The sequence below is a fragment of the Lemur catta genome, chromosome 10, assembly GCF_020740605.2.
Source record: "Lemur catta isolate mLemCat1 chromosome 10, mLemCat1.pri, whole genome shotgun sequence".
Taxonomy (NCBI): Eukaryota; Metazoa; Chordata; class Mammalia; order Primates; family Lemuridae; genus Lemur; species Lemur catta.
In genome coordinates, this window is record NC_059137.1 from 3,103,117 (window position 1) to 3,119,615 (window position 16,499).

A 16,499-nucleotide genomic window follows, 5' to 3' on the forward strand; every position below is an offset into this window, starting at 1 on the left:
TCTCTGATCAGTGCTAAAGGTAAATGCCCACAGGTGCATGAAGACAATGAATGGTTTTAAGACTTTTAGTGCCAACTGTCAAACTGTCTCCTGAAAGGTGTCAATTTAGACTCCCATGTGTGCCGAATGAGAATTGGCATCCTTGCCAAAATTTGGTCCATTAAAAAAAATATTTTGGGCTGGGTGTGGTGGCTCACACTGTAATCCTAGCACTCTGGGAGGCCGAGGAGGGAGGATTGCTTGAGGTCAGGAGTTCAAGACTAGCCTGAGCAAGAATGAGACCCTGTCTCTACTAAAAATAGAAAAAATTAGCTGTGTGAGGTGGTGCATGCCTGTAGTCCCAGCTACTTGGGAGGCTGAGGCAGGAGGATCGCTTGAGCCCAGGAGTTTGAGGCTGCAGTGATCTGTGATGATGCCACTTCACTCTACCCAGGGCAACAGAGCGAGACTCTGTCTCAAAAGTGTATGTATATATTTTTCCGGTTTGATGGGAGACAAAGGTGACTTCATCTGTATTTATTTAACTGCTAGTGACATTGAACATGGCTTGCTGTTAGTTCCCCCTCCTCTGTAGCTGCAAGAGCGTCTCCGTGTATCTGTTATGTCTCCCTGTTTATTGCCTTTTCTTGAGGCCAACTACTGCTGCATGAAAGTCACCCCGACTTAATGTCTCGAGACAATAGCAAACTCTAATTTTGGTTGAGAATCTGCATTTTGGGCAGGGCTTGTTGGCTTCCACGTGGCTGCAGTTTGAGTAGCGTGACCGGGGCTGAAGGATCCATTTCCCCTGTGGTTGGCCGTTGGCGCTGGCTGTCGTCTGGGAGCCACACTGCGGCTGTTGGCTGGGGGCCTGGGTTACTCTTCTCCTGGGACTCTCCCAGGGGCTGCTTGGGCTTCCCCACAGCATGGTTTCTGGGTTCCAAGCAGTGTTCCCAGAGACACGGGAGGTAGAACCTGCCAGTGTCTTAACGTGCAGGTCCGGGAGCTAGCACTGTGTGGCTTCCATCACATTCCGCTGGTCACACTGTCACAGAGCCCACCTTGCATTCAAGAGTTTATGGCCATTTTTAAACTTCTACGCTTTAAAATTTTGCTTTGGCATTTTTTTGTGAATAAAATTAGGCATGTTTTATGCGGCTATACACTTGCATGAGTTTTAAGAAGCAGATGTCTTTGGAGAGTGAGAAGCAGACATTCCCTTCCATTATTCTACCAAATCTCCGCCCTGCCCCAGAGGTGGCCCCTTAATATTTGACTGCTATTGTTCTAAACGTTTTTCGTGTGTGTTTACATCATGTGTTTTCAGATCACATTGACATCTTTCATTTATTTTGACATAAAAGGGGTGGAGCTTTACAAATGTTTCCACGACTTGCTATTTCCACTTAGTGATGCGTCTCCACCGTTGTTCCGTGTGGGGCCATCCGGATCCACCCCTTTCTGTCCAGCCCCTGCAGTGTGTGTCACAGTTGCAACTTTGTTGGTTTCACCAGACCTGACTGATGAGCATTTACTGTGTCCAGTTCGTTGCTGTTACAGGCAAGCCTTGGGTGTCCTTGCACAGAGTAGAACTCCCTGCAGGATTCGGCCCTGAAGGGGGAAACGCCAGGTCAATGCATGAGCACATCCCAGTGGAGCTGCCGCAGAATTGCTGCCCCAAGGCTTCTGCTGCTGCGGGCATTTAACTTGAGTCCGCAGAATGCACTGTTCTTTAATTTGTCCGTTGGTTGATTTGTTCATTTGTTCCTCCCTTATTTGTTTGTTGGTTTGTTGATTCACTTGTTCATTTGTTGGTGTGTTCATTTGTTCCTTCATTTATTCTTTGGTTGGTTTGCTCATTTATTCATTGGTTGGTTTGCTCATTTGTTCATTGGTTGGTTGGTTTGCTTGTTCCTTCACTAGTTTATTGGTTGAGTTGTTTCTTCATTTGCTCACTGGTTGGTTTGATCATCTGTTTATTGGTTGGTTTGTTGATTTGTTCCTTGCTTTGCTCATCACCTGCCTTGCTCGTGTCTTCCTTCCTTTCTTTGTGCACTGAGCATCTGCTCAGGGCTGAGCTCTCTCCTCCCCCTGTGGTTAAGGGTACGGAGCTCACAGTCCAGGGAACAGCAGGTCACTGGAGCCCCTCCTGCCGGTCCAGTGCTGGGGGGCTGGCATGTCTGGCTGAGAGGGGTCCCGGGGAGACACTGAGGGCCCAGGCAGTGGAGGTTCATCACAGTTTGTGGTGGGTTTTCTCACTCTCCTTGACCTTCTTTAGGCAAAGGGTCTCTCTTGGATGCCACTTTAGTCAAAATATCTCAAGGGTGCGAAGGAGCGTGAGCATCCAGCCTCATCATAGCTGCTAATTTCAGCTGCCATTCACAGCGTCCTGGGGGAGGCCAGTCCTGCTATTACACCTGCTTTATAGTGGGGAAACTGAGGCCTAGCGTGGTGGAGCTGCTTGTGGTTTTTAGGGTCTGTCCTTGTACCTGGTTCTGTTGAGCATTTCAGTATAGGGGAAGATGTTTGTCATTGCCTTCTAAGGCCTGAAGTCTCTGCCAGAACATGCAGGAGGTCCGTGTGCCTCCTGTGGGGACAGACTTTCTGGAAATGCTCCGGTCAGTGGGGCCAGGGCCTTGCCCCTGACTCTGGAAGGACAGAAGGGTTCATTCAGGAATGGTGTGGACCTTCAACCTGCACCTGGTGTGTCACAGGTGCTCAGTGGAAAATGACTGCATGAGGCCCTGTGGCAGCCCAGCTGAGCCAGTGACTGGTGCCGCTTGTCCATTTCAAGGAGCCGTTTGGGTCTGCCGGGCCCGTGAGAGTCTGGTCTGAAGCTGGTGCAGTTCTGCAGTTGTCTCGTGCCTGCCCTCCACCCTTAGTACGGCTTCGTGAGCACTTCTCGGGTGCCAGGCCTGGGCGAGGCCCAGGGTGCAGAGATGGAAGACATGGGCCTGTCCTCACCCCTCTGCCAGTGTGGCACCGGGGCCAGTGGCAGCCACCCACCCTCTGGGTTCTCCTGGAAGCAGGTGGACCATGCGGAGCTCGCCTGTGCAAACACGGCCAACCCCAGCAGGTGGAATCTGGCTGCTGGCGCCACCCCCAGCCCCTGTCCTCCAGGACAAGGCGATGACGTACCTTGAGGAGACCTGGCTACTCACCTGGCTCCCCGTCACGCTTGTGGGTTCTGCTTGCGGAGTGAGAGGCTCCCGCTGGCAGTGCCCATGTGCGCGGTGCCGGGCGGCAGCACTGTGGTGTGCCATCTCTGGCAGATGGCTGCGGGCAGGGTGTCCCTGGTGACGTTCTGTTCTGCTCACAGTCCTTTGAGAAATGACAGGGCTAGAGGAACACCTATTCCGACAGACAGGTGGAGGGCAGCGACGGCCCGCACAAGAAGCTGCAGCGCAGGTGCTCTGGGAATTGGGTGCGTCTGGAACTTCTTCGGGACAGGTTGTCCCCTGGCTGCTGGCGTTTCCTGCCAGTTCTCAATGCGGAGTCTTGGGTCTGGTCTATGCAGCTGCGGCTGCAGGAACAGCAGGAGCCAGTCACAGAGGTGGCCCAGCCCTGCCCTTGCCTGGGACTCTGTGCTGCATCTGGCGAGTGCTGCCCCGTGGGCAGGTGGGTGGCCTGTGCCCGGGGCATTCCTGTGTGGCCCCAGAGTGTGCACGGTGCTCTGTCAGTCCCCCTCCAGGGTCTTTTGTGTCTGCACACGGCAGCCTGGTCAGCCCGTCCCTCCGCTGCGTCCTCGGTTGGGCACGGCTTTCATCGGGCAGCAGTATGTGTGCATCGGGGGTGACCGTTCCATCCGGGTGTCACCAGCTGGACTGTCGGTGCCTGCGGGTTTAGGGTGGGGGCAGGCACGTGTGCTCACACCTTGCAGAGGGCACCCGGCTGGCGCCTGGCCAGTGTGCAAGGGAAGTGGAGGTGCCAGGTGTCCAAACTCTAGGCCAGCCTCAGGGGCAGGTGGGAGACGGGCAGCCGGCCCCCCGATGAGGTGCAGGGGGGAATTGCCTCGCGCTGCGGCCCCTCCATAGCCACAGTGTGTTCCTAAGTGGGGTGATGCCAGCTGAACTTTCACCATAAAATGGCTTCTCGGAGCTCTCAACTTGCTGGGCAGGAGACGAGAGCCTTTGGCCCGGGAGAGGCAGAAGGTCAAGGCAGCCCATGTGTTCTCCAGCCCAGCCTGGGAGTCAGGCCAGGCCCGAGGCACTTTCCCTGCCCTGCTGGCATGGGGGCTGGGCAGCAGTTCCCCTCTGGGGTCTGTCCCAAGTGGCCTGACTCCCCAGGAGGCCGCGGGAGGCCCACACGTCTGCACTACCCAGAGCATCCGCCATTCCTCCAGGCAGGCCTCCGAGGTGCTGGGCCCAAGTGCAGAGTGCCTCTGCCTGGGAGGCGGTTGCCATGGGGACAAGATGCGGCCCTTCACTGGTCCTGGGGGAGAGCGAGGCCTCCCAGGCCGGGGAAGTGTCGGTGGATGTTGGTGCCCAAGTCTCTGAGAAATTGAGGTTTATCCCCTGGGTGTTCGGGATGACGGTGCTCCTGATTCCTTCAGGCCCACACCGATCCACCCCCACCCCTGCTCCTCCCACCGTCTGTCCCCATCCTTCTGTCCCCTCCTTCCACCTCATCCTTCTGTCCCTTCCCTGCCCGTCCCCATGCTCTCGTTCCTCCTCCGGGTGCCGGGGCCTCAGTCCTTTAATGAGGGTTTGCCGAGCTCAGCTGCAGCCCTGTGCAGATGCAGGAACAGGGGAGGCTGTGTCTCCAGGCTGCCTTCTCGAGTGGCACCCAGTGTGGCATCTTAACATTTAGAAAGTTAGACAGGAGAGGCCCCTCCGCCTCGTCCCTGTCCCATCCGCCGGGGTTGTGATTCCCTGTCGTCCCCGCAGCTCGGATCCTGGGGTCCTTCTGTCCACGCAGGGTCTCCAAAGTCCTGAACATCTAGCCAAGAACACGTCCGCTTGTCCCCGGGGCGAGCCTCCCTGTCTTGGTCACTGCCCGGCGCCCCCGATGACCCCCCCGTGGAAGGAGGCCCCCAGCCGTCCGTCTGCAGCGTCTCAGCAGCGTTCACCGAGCGTCTGCCCCGTGGTGCAGAGGGAAGAACCAAGACTTTGGGCCCAAACAGACGGCTGTGTGGACCTCAGTGGGCCCTTGGGCGACTTCCCTACCCGCTCTCAGTCTGAGTTTCATATGTACAGACGCAGGGGCCGACTCTGGGGGCTGCTGTCGTGAATGAGGGAGGCGAGGTGTTTGGGCACAAGCCCAGGGCCTGTAGGCACATGGGGTGCCAAGGCCTCAGCCAGCCCCCCATGACGGGCTGGTTGCGCTGGCCTCCGGCCCCTGTGTGTGCAGCCGCGCCTCAGGGATCCCTTGGGGCAGGGTGTGGGCGGTGCTAGCTGTGGAGCTGCTGCGTCCCTGCGTGACCCGACAGGACTCTCGCCCTCCAGGGCACAGACAAAATGGGATGGGCATTTGCCGGGAAGAGAAGGCGGTCTCGGCCCTGGGTCACGGAGCGGCAGCGGGGAGCTCAGCCTGGTTGTACCTGGGTGACCCCTGAAAAGCCTGCCTTTTCCCAAGGCAGAGCCTACTGCCCGGTGGGGGGGGCTCCCAGTCCTGGGAGGAGGTGCAGGGGTCGGGGGTCGGTGTTCCCCTGCCTGGTGGGCGGGGTGTGGGTCTGTGCTGGGTGCCTGAGCAGAATCCGAGTGGAGCCCTGCGTGCTGGTCCCCACTGGTGGTCATCAGCTCTGTGACAGGGTCATGTGGCCTCTGCCCTCTGTTGTCCCAGATGCCTTCAGCCTTTCAGGTCCCGTCAATCTCACTGCATGCTGAGCCTCCCTTCACGGTGTGTCACCCTTAAACGATACCGCGGTGTGGTAGCGAGGACCCTGCTGAAATATGCTTCTGTCTCTGGGCCTCCTTGTCTGGTCACAGAAACGCAGTCCCTGGGGCCACAGCCTGCAGCCCACGGCCCCTCCCTGCCTCGTTCCTGCTTTGTGGTGCTGCCTGGGGGCCTGGGGAGGTGGCCCGGCGTTGTCTGGTGGTCAGATCTCAGGCTGGGCGGCTGAGCCAGCACTGCCCACGAGCTGCAGGCAGCCACTGGACTCCCGCCAGCCCTGACCCCGCGAGGGGCCCTCCATGATGAGACCCCCTTTGCCTAGGGCCACGGGCTCACGTATGGGGGATCTGAGATCCACGCCAAGCCCACCCCGGGGATGGAGCGGGGTGGGGCCAGCCAGGTGGGTGACTTGCACGAGTGACTCGCACAGAGCATCGTATGCTAAGCGTGGTGCGGGCAGTGATGCCCTCTGGTCAGGAGAAGGCATCCCCCAGGAGGCTGTTTGGGTGGGTCCTTTGCTCTTAGAAATGGAAACAGTGAGCCAGAAGTTATGGGCAAACACACGGGCGCCAGGGGGCCCGCTCGGGGCCGCCATCAGGGGTGAAGGTTGAAACAGGGTCCCCGGCTGGGCTGATGGGCTGTGTCCTCGCCCCATGAAAGACAGTGGGCCGGGCGAGTGGTGTCCCAGTGTGGGCCAGGCTCAGGCCCTGAAGGCTCTGGGACAGGCGGCCCGACAGGTGGTCAGAGACACTTCAGCAGAGGCTGACGGGGTGGGGGGTGGGGACAGCAAGACCCTTCCAGGTGCCAGCTCCTGCCAGGAAGTCCCTGCATCCGTTCCTGCCTGTGAGCCTCCAAGACCCGCGGCCAAGGATGAGGACCAGGGCCTGCGCTGTGGGGGGGCAGAGCCAGGTGCCAGTCCAGTGTCCAGCTCCACACAGCTGCCCTCCTCTGTGCCATGCCCAGAGAGGGCCTAGGGGTGCAAAAGGCCTTGAGGCAGGGCCCGGGGCTGGAAGAGGTTGCTCATGCTGTGCACTGCACAACCCCAGGGGGCACTGCTCTGACGCACCGGGACGGGGTCGTGCTACGCTGAGTGCTGTGGCACTGGTGAGAGGATGGGCCGCTGAGAGCCGGGGCCTCTGGGGAAATCCCGCCGGGCCACAGGGCGAAGGTGAGGGCTTGATGTGGGGCAGAGGAGTTGGAAGTTGATGGGTGTTTTCGGTGGGTCAGGGCGGCCGTTTCCCATGTGGCAGTGAGCTGGGCGCAGGCCCTGGCTTTGTGGGCGCTGGGGCTCCGGTCTCCACCCTGCAGTGCAGCCCTGGGCAGCGGGAGCGGGAAGCCACCTGCCAGGCTCCCGGGACACGCTGCCTGCAGCCCCCAGGCCCTCGGCATATCCCCCCACCCCGTCCCCATGGGTTAGTCACCGGAGAAGAATGCCAGTTGGAGCCTCCAAAGCGCCTGTTTGTTTTTCAACCTGCTGAGCTGACCTCACTGATGAGGCCACACGGTGGAGGTGGGGTGTGGGGGGCCTTAGCCCTGGGCCAGACCCTCCCTCACCGGCCGTCCCTCAGTCTTGTCGGTTAAGAGCTGTGGCTCCTTTGCTCTTTTGCGTCCGGGACGTGTTGGAAGGGAACTCACAGGGACAGCCGTGGGCGTAGCTGCCTGTCCCAGGTCCGGGTCAGCAGTGAGTCCTTCACAAACACAAAACAGACCGAGGGCGTCTTAGCAGTTACTGCGTGTCTGCTGGGCTGTGCTGGGCCCCCGCCCTCCCGGGGTTTGCAGTCTGCAGAGACGTGCGCGTAGCAGTTGCAGGGTCACAGTCCCAGGGAGGGCAGGGGGGCTGCCAGCTGCGTCCTGCCCTTGTGGCTTGGAGATGCCACCCGGGCGGGCTGGGGGCTGAGGAGGGCACCGGCCCCAGCCCTGCCCTAGCCTCACCCTCCTCTGCACCTCACTTGAACGTGTTAGGTAGCGCTGTCCCAAGAACTTCAAAGACTTAAAGCTTGGTGCTTATGTAGACGGCTCTTAAATTTTCTCTTAACAATAACAATGTTGACTTTGGAGCCTACACAGTCCTCCCCAGAGCTCCCCCAACCAGCTCTCTCCATCTTCCCCACCCCCCTGCCCCGTCCCAAGCTGGTTCATTCCATCGAGTCCCTCTCGCTGGCTTCGCTGTGGCAGTCCCCAGACATTGGCAGGATTTGGCCCTTGGTCGGTATCTGGAGACCTTGGTGCTGTGAGTGCCGGGTGTGGCCTTGGGGAGGATGGGCCCTGGGGCTTCAGGGGCCAGGCAGAAATGCTGCCCTGCTCCGGCTGGGGGCCTGGAGCCACCCCAGCATGGGCCTGAGTGTGGCAAGAGCAGAGTGCCGGGGACCGGAGCCACATGCCTCGCCTTACCCCGGCTGCACTGCCCAGCAGCTGGGATCCTGAATGCCCCGTGCATGTGTGACCCTTTGGCCTCCATGGCAGGTGTGTGGACGGGGGCTCTGTAGGCAAAGTCGGGCAGAGAGACCCAGACAGGGCTGGCTCATTGCCCGGAGATCCCTGAGCCCGGGACCGCTGGATCCAGCCACTGCGGGGAGGGGTTGGAAATAACCTGTCCCCGAGGTAAAGGTGCTGTGAGTACTGGCCCCTCCCTGTGGGCATGAGCTGGTGGGAGCCAGGGGTCCGGGGCAGGGCATGGAGGTCAGACTGGCAGATGAGCCTGCGCTCCGAGAAGCGCTTCTTGATGGTGAAGTAGCGGCAGCGGGCAGCTGCTCCAGCTTCGGGGGACCCACTCCGGCTTCGGGGGCACCGGCTCTGGCTTCGGGGATACCTGTTCCGGCTTAGGGGGCACTGGCTCCAGCTTCTGGGGCACCCGCTCCGGCTTCGGGGACACCTGCTCCGGCTTTGGGGGCACCTGCTCTGGCCTCAGGGACACCTGCTCCGGCTTAGGGGGCACTGGGATGGGGGTGAGGGAAGGGTCACCACCCCCATGGAGAAGCCAGTCATGAGTAACCTGGTGGGATCCGAGGACGCGGTATGGATTCGGTGGCCCAGGGACCTCCCCGGTGCATTGCTGGCAAGAAGGAGCAGGGTGTGGCGGGTCACAACTCCTAACCTGTAGGGTGGAGGGGACAGTAGCCAAGCAGTCATCCCGCAGAGATAGGTGATCTGAGCTTCAAAGGCGTCTGTGCCGTTGCCAGTGCTTAACAACGTGTCACTTATTTAGGGGACAAAAGGAATAGAATTAGAGGGAAAGATCCGACGCACAACCTGCACGGCCGTCTCAGGGCCTCGGGCCCCACTGCCTTCCTGGACGGGGGTGGGGGTGGGGGGACGGTGGGGGCCAGGCGGGGCCGCCTCTGCCCGCAGCTCGCTGTGGCCTGAGCGGAGCCCATCGCCAGACACCAGCCGTAGCTCGTGTGCCAAGGTGAGGTGAGGTTCAATTCACAAAAGTAGAACAGCAGTAAAATTGTCATTTTCCCCACCCCTGGCCTGTCATGCACACAGCCGTGGGCGTGCTCACTCAACAAACACGGCTGTGCCGCGTGTGTGTGGCGTGTGCCAGCTCTCGTGCCCGCTGGGCTCTGCCCCGCCCAGCGCAGACAGCTCCGCCCCTTTCCTGCCCCTGTGTGTGTCGGTGTTTCTGGGCCGGGTGGGTGCTGCCACCTGGAAGCAGCTCTGTCGCACCACATCGCCCCCACCGGCCTCAGGGGGACTCTCTGGCTGTGACTCCTTTCTGTCCCAGGCGTCCCCTCCCCGCCAGGGAGATGAGGCGCTGGGGTCAGTGCTTGGCAAGGCGCCCCCTGAGCGTTCCATTCGCGGAGGCTGGCAGGATGGTGGTGGCATTGACGCCAGGCTTCAGATTCCGGATTCTGCCACCATAGTGAGGCTGCCACCCAGACTGCAGGAACTCACAGGTCCCAAGGCCCTGGCACCTATGCCGCCCGGACGCCAGGACTGCCTCTGCATGCTGGTGCCTCGTGTGGCTCTGCTGGCTGCACAGGATGGGCTGCCACCTTCCTCTCACATTTCCAGCTCCAGGGGACACTCCTTGATTGGTAGAATCGAATTTACCTCCCAAATCCTTGTGGCAAGGGCATCTGGGAAATGTAGTTTTTAGCATCCAGACTGTGTGGAGTGGAAGGTGCTTGTGGGGGGACTGGGTGGGGCTTGGGTGGCCAAGGCAGGGCAGGGCACCTGCTGCTCTCTGGGGACTTATCACCGTGTGAGCCAGTCACGGCGAGGGTTACGTGGAAGCAACACAACTTCTGTGTCATGAAGCTTTTGCAGATGGCTTGTTTGCACCAGGTGGAGGGTCTCAGGAGCCTCTGGGCACGTCACAGGACCCTCACCTTGCAGAGTGGGCCCCACGCTGGGTGTGGACCCCACACGGGCAGTGCCGTCTCTGTCTGCCCTGAGCGCCGGGGACACACAGTGAGCCCTGCTGGAACCACCGCTGGGGATGTTTTCCTGCCCCGCCATCGGGAGCAAGAGCACGAGGGCAGGGCTCGTGTGTGCTGAGCCACAGAGCACAGGACTGCGCGCGGGGGCAGTCCTCCCTGGCCTCACCCACCGAGCTCTTCCCTAGCAGGGGGTGACGCTGGCTTCAAACCCACACCCACCTGCTCCCGGGTGCTGTGCCGGGCGGAGTCTCGTCCTGGGGGAGATGGGAAGGCAGGTCGCGCGGAGCCTGCGCTGCCAGACTCCTCTCAGGCCTCCCCACACCTTTTTTAAAAGTTAATTTTTTTTTTAGCTCTGGCACAGGAATCCCCTGGCCGGCAGGAGGGTGGCACTGGGCCTGGGAAAGGTCTGGTGGCCTTTTAAACTTGTTGCAACAGAGGTCTGAGAACACACGCTCGAAGCCTGCTGGAAAACAGCTCTGTGCGTTGGGCGATGGAGAAAGGGCCCGCAAGCCGGCGGCCTGGGAAGAGCATCACGGGTGTGTTACGATGCGAGGCCAGGAAGCCGCAGCCGGGATCCCTGATGTCCTCCCCTGGCCACCACCCATCTTGGAATCAGGTCTGAGAGCGGACCCAGGGCTGGGCGCTGTGTCATCCTCGGCAGGTGGCCGGCAGCTGGTGCGGTCATCGCTTCCCACGGCCGAGTCCAGGCCTGGCTGTGCCCTGGAGCCTCACCAGGCACCTGCACCCGGCATCGCTTCTGATGTGGAAGGCGAGGGCCCCGCGGGGGCTTGGGGGCAGCGAGTGGGGGTGGCACAGGTGCCTGAGGGACCGACAGTGCTGGGTGGGCTGGGCCCTGGTGGCAGCGGAGACCACCCAGGAAATTGGAGGGACCACAAGAGGCGGCGATTCTGTAAACTAGGGGAGGCCAGCCTGGACGCCTGGACCCAAGTGTCCTGGGTCCCCACGCTGCCCCCCACCATGCTGAAGTGGCAAGTCCTCAACCCTCCGTGTTCTGGTTTCTTGATTATGTTGACAGAGGACAGCAGCAAAGCCATGTTGTAGAGATGGTGCCCCAAAGGCAGGGGACCTCGCAACTCTGGGAACTGAGTACCGGGGGTGCTTCATGTTGCAGCTTTGGCCCCGCCCCGTCTCCTTCAGAGCCTGGCCCAGCTCTGCGTGTGTGTGGCCCGTGCAGTGTGCCCCATGCCTGCTCCCTCCCAGGCCTGCCTTCCTGGGGGGACAGGTGCTTGGGGTGGGTGGGGCTCTTGCTAAGGGCTTGCTTGGCCCTGCCGTGGAGCTGCATGGCTGTCTCCAGCACCCACCTTCCCTGGCGGGGGTGCCCAGGTGCAGCTGACTGCAGGGTTCCCCTGCGCTGGCTGTCCCTTCTCACCTCCAGGTCTCCCACCCTTGAGAAAAAAGCGAGAGTTTCCTCTTGAGCCGGTGTCAGGTGTGTAGTAACACCTACCTGGTGAGGAAGCCAGGGAGTCACGGAACTGAAAGTTCAGGAGAGCCCCAGCTCTAGCGGCAGGACTGCCTCACCCTGCTGCACCCAGGGATGGGCACTCGTGTTTCAGTGGCTGATGTTGGAACCTAACCCAAATTGGCATGAGCGTAAGAATGAACATATTAGTTTGTGTAGATGACCACCTTCAGGCACAGCTTGATCCAGCTGCCCAACCAGTGTGGCAGGAGTCTCTCTCTGCATCCTCAGACCGGCAGCCCCACCCCTGGGAGACAGCAGCCCACAGCTCCGAGTTCCTCTTCTGTGCTTGGAGCCAGCAGAGCAGGGAGGGCCCCTCCTTCCCAAAGGAAAAAGCCCCAGGATGGAGCCCCACTGGCCTGGCCCGGGCACGTGTCCGTCCCCAGCCGATCACCTGAGACAAGGTAGCATCGTGCTCTGATTGCCTGGCAGAAGGGGCATGGCCAGCCCTGTCCACACCCATGGGCAGGTGGGTACTGGTCGGTGGGCTCCTGCCTTCCCCAGGGTGGCGTCCCGGCCGCAGGCACACTTGTTCTGTCACCGCAATGTCCGGACTCCCAGGGAGCCTCTTGCTTGTGGTAACATGAGCTGAACTTTCCACGTGAAACTGACCTGGCTCAGGGCAGGCGCCTTGTGGTGGTCGCGGCTCTGGGGTCCTCGTGGTGTGGGAGGAGGCGCTGCCAGATGGAGGCCAACTTCTGTGTCTGGGGGTAACCTTGAGCTCGCCCGCGAATGGCCAAGCTTCGGGTGGTTGGGGGGTCGGCATCTCCCTGCCCTTCTCTGAGGGGCCCCTGGATGGAGGGCCAGGAACCTTCCGGGAGGGAGCAGGGTCTGCTCCTCCCTTGCTGTCTGCTCCACGTTGTTTGGTGGTGTCGGTCCAGGTCCGGGGCAAACGTGTGCTAAACGTTTGCTGTGAACCGCTACGGGGAAATGACACTTTAATCAGACAACGAGGGGGAAATGTGCCAGTGACATTTCCTGTTGTCCTCCTTGGCCGCGGCTCCAGCCATGAAACTCTAGAGGTGGCACAGCAGGTTCTTGAGCTGTCAGTCACTCCCGTCTCAGCCAGCCACACTCTTTAAAGACGGTTCTGCCAGCAGGGTCTTCCGCGGCCTTCCAGCGTGTGTCTGGCGCGGCTTCCCCACGTGGCTGCTGAGAGGGGGCATCGGGGGGCTGGGGTTGGGTGGCTCTTGCCCCTGAGGATCTGGGAGTGAAATGAGGAAGGCGGCGGTGGGCGGGGGGGTTTGCTCCTGGTGTGTGGCTGCTTGCAGGCCGGGGACGGGACCCTTCTCCCCTTCTCCCGGGCGTGGTGCCTGGCTCTCCCAGCTCCCGGGGCTGCGCTGGGCCGCGGTGTCTTCCGGATGCCAGATACGTGTGGCGGTGCAGGGTGGGGCGGTGGCGAGCGGCTGGCTGGGGTCATCGCAACCCTCTGGGGTGCTCCCGGGTCACTCCTGGGGTGCTGCTTTCCTCTCCGTGGCTAATCCCACTCCTCCTCTGTCATTTCAGCTCAGCCAGCAGATCTCCTGAAGGTTCTAGATTTTCCCAACTTGCCTGATGGAATAACGAAGACCACAGGTCTCTGTGCGACGCGGCGATCCTCCAAAGGCCCGGACGTAGCCTACAGAGTCACCAAAGACGCGCAGCTCAGCGCGCCCACCAAGCAGCTGTACCCGGGTAGGAGACGCACATTTCTGTGCTGGGTTTTGCACGAAGCCCCTGTCGTGAGTCCAGCTGGTTTCCCTGTAGAGAAAAGGCAGTTCCAAAGTGGGGTGTGTGAGGCCTCTGCACCCTCCGCTTTCCGGCAGGTGTGTCTCCGGGTGCAGACGGGCCACCGGGACTCCAAGTGTGGAAGGAGATGGATGGTTCCTGGGGTCGAGGTTAAGAGGGACCTCGGGGTCGCGGGGAAGGAAGTACTTCCAGACAGAGGCTTAATTGGGGGCAATGACACTAAGAGACACATGAATCACACATCGTGACTCCCAGCAGGAGAGCAGAGCCTTTTAATGAGAATCAATTGCCAAGCGCCTGATCTCTGCTCTTAATTATATACCTGGGCAGAAAGCCGTGTTAGCGGGTAAGAATCAGTGTCCAGGTTGTCCCTGTCACCCGGCCTTGGGGCACAGTGTCACCCCCCAGCCCCACTCGAGTTAATTAGACCCTCTGGGCTCATCTGGGCACGTACTCAGTGAGGGACAAGCTCGTTCCCCGGCCTCGGCAGGTGCTGGGGCTTGGCCTGAAACGAGCTCCTCTTTCTGATTCAGACGAGACAGGGACCAGGGACCTTGGGCAGAGGAATTCTCTCTATGAGGTGTTTTCTAATTATTAGAGGAGAGTGCTCCATCTTTTTGGTGACCTGGATGTGACCCCGATATTGAAGCCGGAGCTAGGGCAGTTTTTAATGAGTAGTGGGGGGTCTCTGCTGATCGCGTGTCCCCGCTGGGGCCCGGGCGGCCACCCTCCTTGGTGGCTGTGCCGTCGCCTGCTCTGACCCTCCTGCTCTGCGTGCTCGTCCCCGACTGTTTTCTCAGCCTTCCTTTGCAAACGCCGCGACTTTCAGGTTGTCTGTGACACCAGGGCCAGCTCTTTTCAAGGATGTCATTTTGGTTGGAGGACACAACTCAGGGCCGAGCCCCTGCCTTGCAGCTCGGCAGCCTCAGGTCTCGGAAAGGGCCGCCTTCGGGAGCCAGAGTTGCCCCTGGCTGGGGACACCCACCTGGCCTTAGGACGTCCAAGGAAGGACGACCTCTCCTTACAGAGACCTGCAGGGACTAGGTTTTTCCTTGCGTCTGGAGGCGCGATTCTGAACCTTCTGGGGAGATCGCATCCTTTGGAATCGTGCAGTGAACCCTCCCTTGCATCTGTGCCTGGAAGTTGCACGATTTTCTGCCCCCACCCGGGCTTAGGATTCCTGAGCTAGAGCCTGGGTCCAGGGAAGGGCTCGCGAGAGCTGACGGCTGAAGCCGGCATGGACGCGGAGCCGTGGCACAAACGCCAGCTGTGTGACACACGTGGCAGTGGCCCTGCCGGGGCACGGTGTGCAAAGGGGGCACCTGACCCTCGGAGGCGTCTCTCGCCAGTTTGCTTGGTCTTACCCGACACCTACTTCTGGGGCACCGGCAAGAACCTTGCTGGAGTCTGTGTCCGTGTCGTCTCCTCCCTGCTGGGTCGTCTTGTGGCAAGAGCTAGCACGGGCTCTCAGGAATCAGGTGATTACTAGAGATCTAGGACAAACTGCTGAGTGGCACGTTGGGAATTTCTTTCAAGTCTGTGTTGTTTTCTGAGTCCTCGGAAGTGTTCAAAGTGCGCCTGCGGGGCCCGCTGGTAATAATCAGCTGATACAGCAGAACGGTCGGGACCTGCGGTCGCCTCATTGGTGGCAGGTGGCCGAGAGGAGGCTCCAGAACGGGCTGAGCAGGGATTTCCGTGGAGTCCCTCACGCAGGTCCCCAGTGCTGGGCCGGGAAGGACGTTCAGGGCACAGTGTCACAGACACGGGGCTGTGACCTCGCTGCTTCAGACCTGGTGACCCCACTGAGCCTCTGCTCCTTTCTGTCCCGACCGTCTGAGCACGCGGGCCACCGTGCTCTTCCCTGCTTTGATCCCTCCTGCCCGGCTGACTGAGACGCTCCCTCGGCGGTGGGATGTGGACGGCCGTTTGACATCGTCCGTTTGAAAACCGCTCAGCGTGTGCAGTCAAACGCGTGGACGTGGGCCGCCCTCCTCCCAGCCCTGACCTCCGCCCCCACCCACTCCCGTGCCCAGCAGCTGCACGAGTGGCCCGTGACCTGGGCACTGGGGTCCAGCCACAGACAGACCAGGAGAGTCAAGGTCCCGCACGTCGGCAGTTCCCAAAGAGTCGCCCTCTGCTGCCCTCTGAGCAAGTGCAGTTAAGCCCTTAGCGTTGCCTGCACGTAGGGCAGGACAGAGGCTAAAATTCCTCCCCAGTTCAAGAGCTTTTCGAGTCTCCTTGGACCCAGTAATCTGGGTTCTGGGATCCGTCGGACCACAGGGTGCGACTCCAAGCCACAGATTTTCCCAATAGTTGGTAGTGGATGGTCCTGACACGCGTGGACCACGCCGTGAGGACTAAGGCGGAGCCCAGAGGGGCCACTTTGGGGTGGCCAGCAAGGCATGGAGGGTGCCTGCTCGCTTCTGGGGATCCCCAGCTCTTTTCCTGCTCTGCCTGCAGCGGGGATGTCTCCTCAGGTTAGACTGGCTGGGACCCTGGCAGGAGCCGCCCACGGGACCCCCCCTAAATGCGGCAGGCGAGTGTGCCCCAGGCTGCCTGTGCTTTGGGGGACCCCCATCCACCCCAGGAACTGTGAGGTGCTCCCTGCATCCGTTGACTCAGCACCGCCTGGCTGTAATCACCCAGGATCCGAGTGGTCCCCTTGGAAGACGACCAGGGGAGGCCGTTGTCCCAAGGGCCACACCTGCAGCAGTGACGGGCGCCCACCCAGTGCTGCCTTCCCGGGGCCGCACCCCAGCCTCCCTCTCTGCTCCATGCAGTGACGAGGGGCCTGTCCCCCTGCGTCTTCTCTCTGCTCATCCCTGTCCACACCCTCTCGGCCTCGCACATGCTCCTCCTGCTCAGGGTCCCAGGCCAGGGTGGGCGGGTGCCATCGGCGTCCTGTGAACCGACTCCAGATTCCCCACAGCCTCTCCCTTCACCAAGGGCCGGGCTCCAAATCTGCCTCCATCCAGAAGGTCCCCTGCCCCTCACTGCACCCTCTGACCCCTGTCAGTGATGGTGGAACCAGCCTGTCCACTCTGGGCCACAGGAAACTTCGCAGCTGGCCAGGGGACATAGGGACAAGGGAGGACAGG

At 60.8% G+C, this 16,499-nt stretch overlaps 1 protein-coding gene across 1 annotated transcript in view; it reads left to right on the forward strand.

Annotated features, from left to right (window-relative positions):
* The window catches only part of COL5A1 (collagen type V alpha 1 chain), a 148,679-nt gene that overhangs the window by 26,875 nt on the left and 105,305 nt on the right, over positions 1-16,499 (forward strand). Inside the window, 1 exon segment of the mRNA XM_045563967.1 lies at positions 13,180-13,347. Within this exon segment, the coding sequence (XP_045419923.1) occupies positions 13,180-13,347 (168 nt within the window).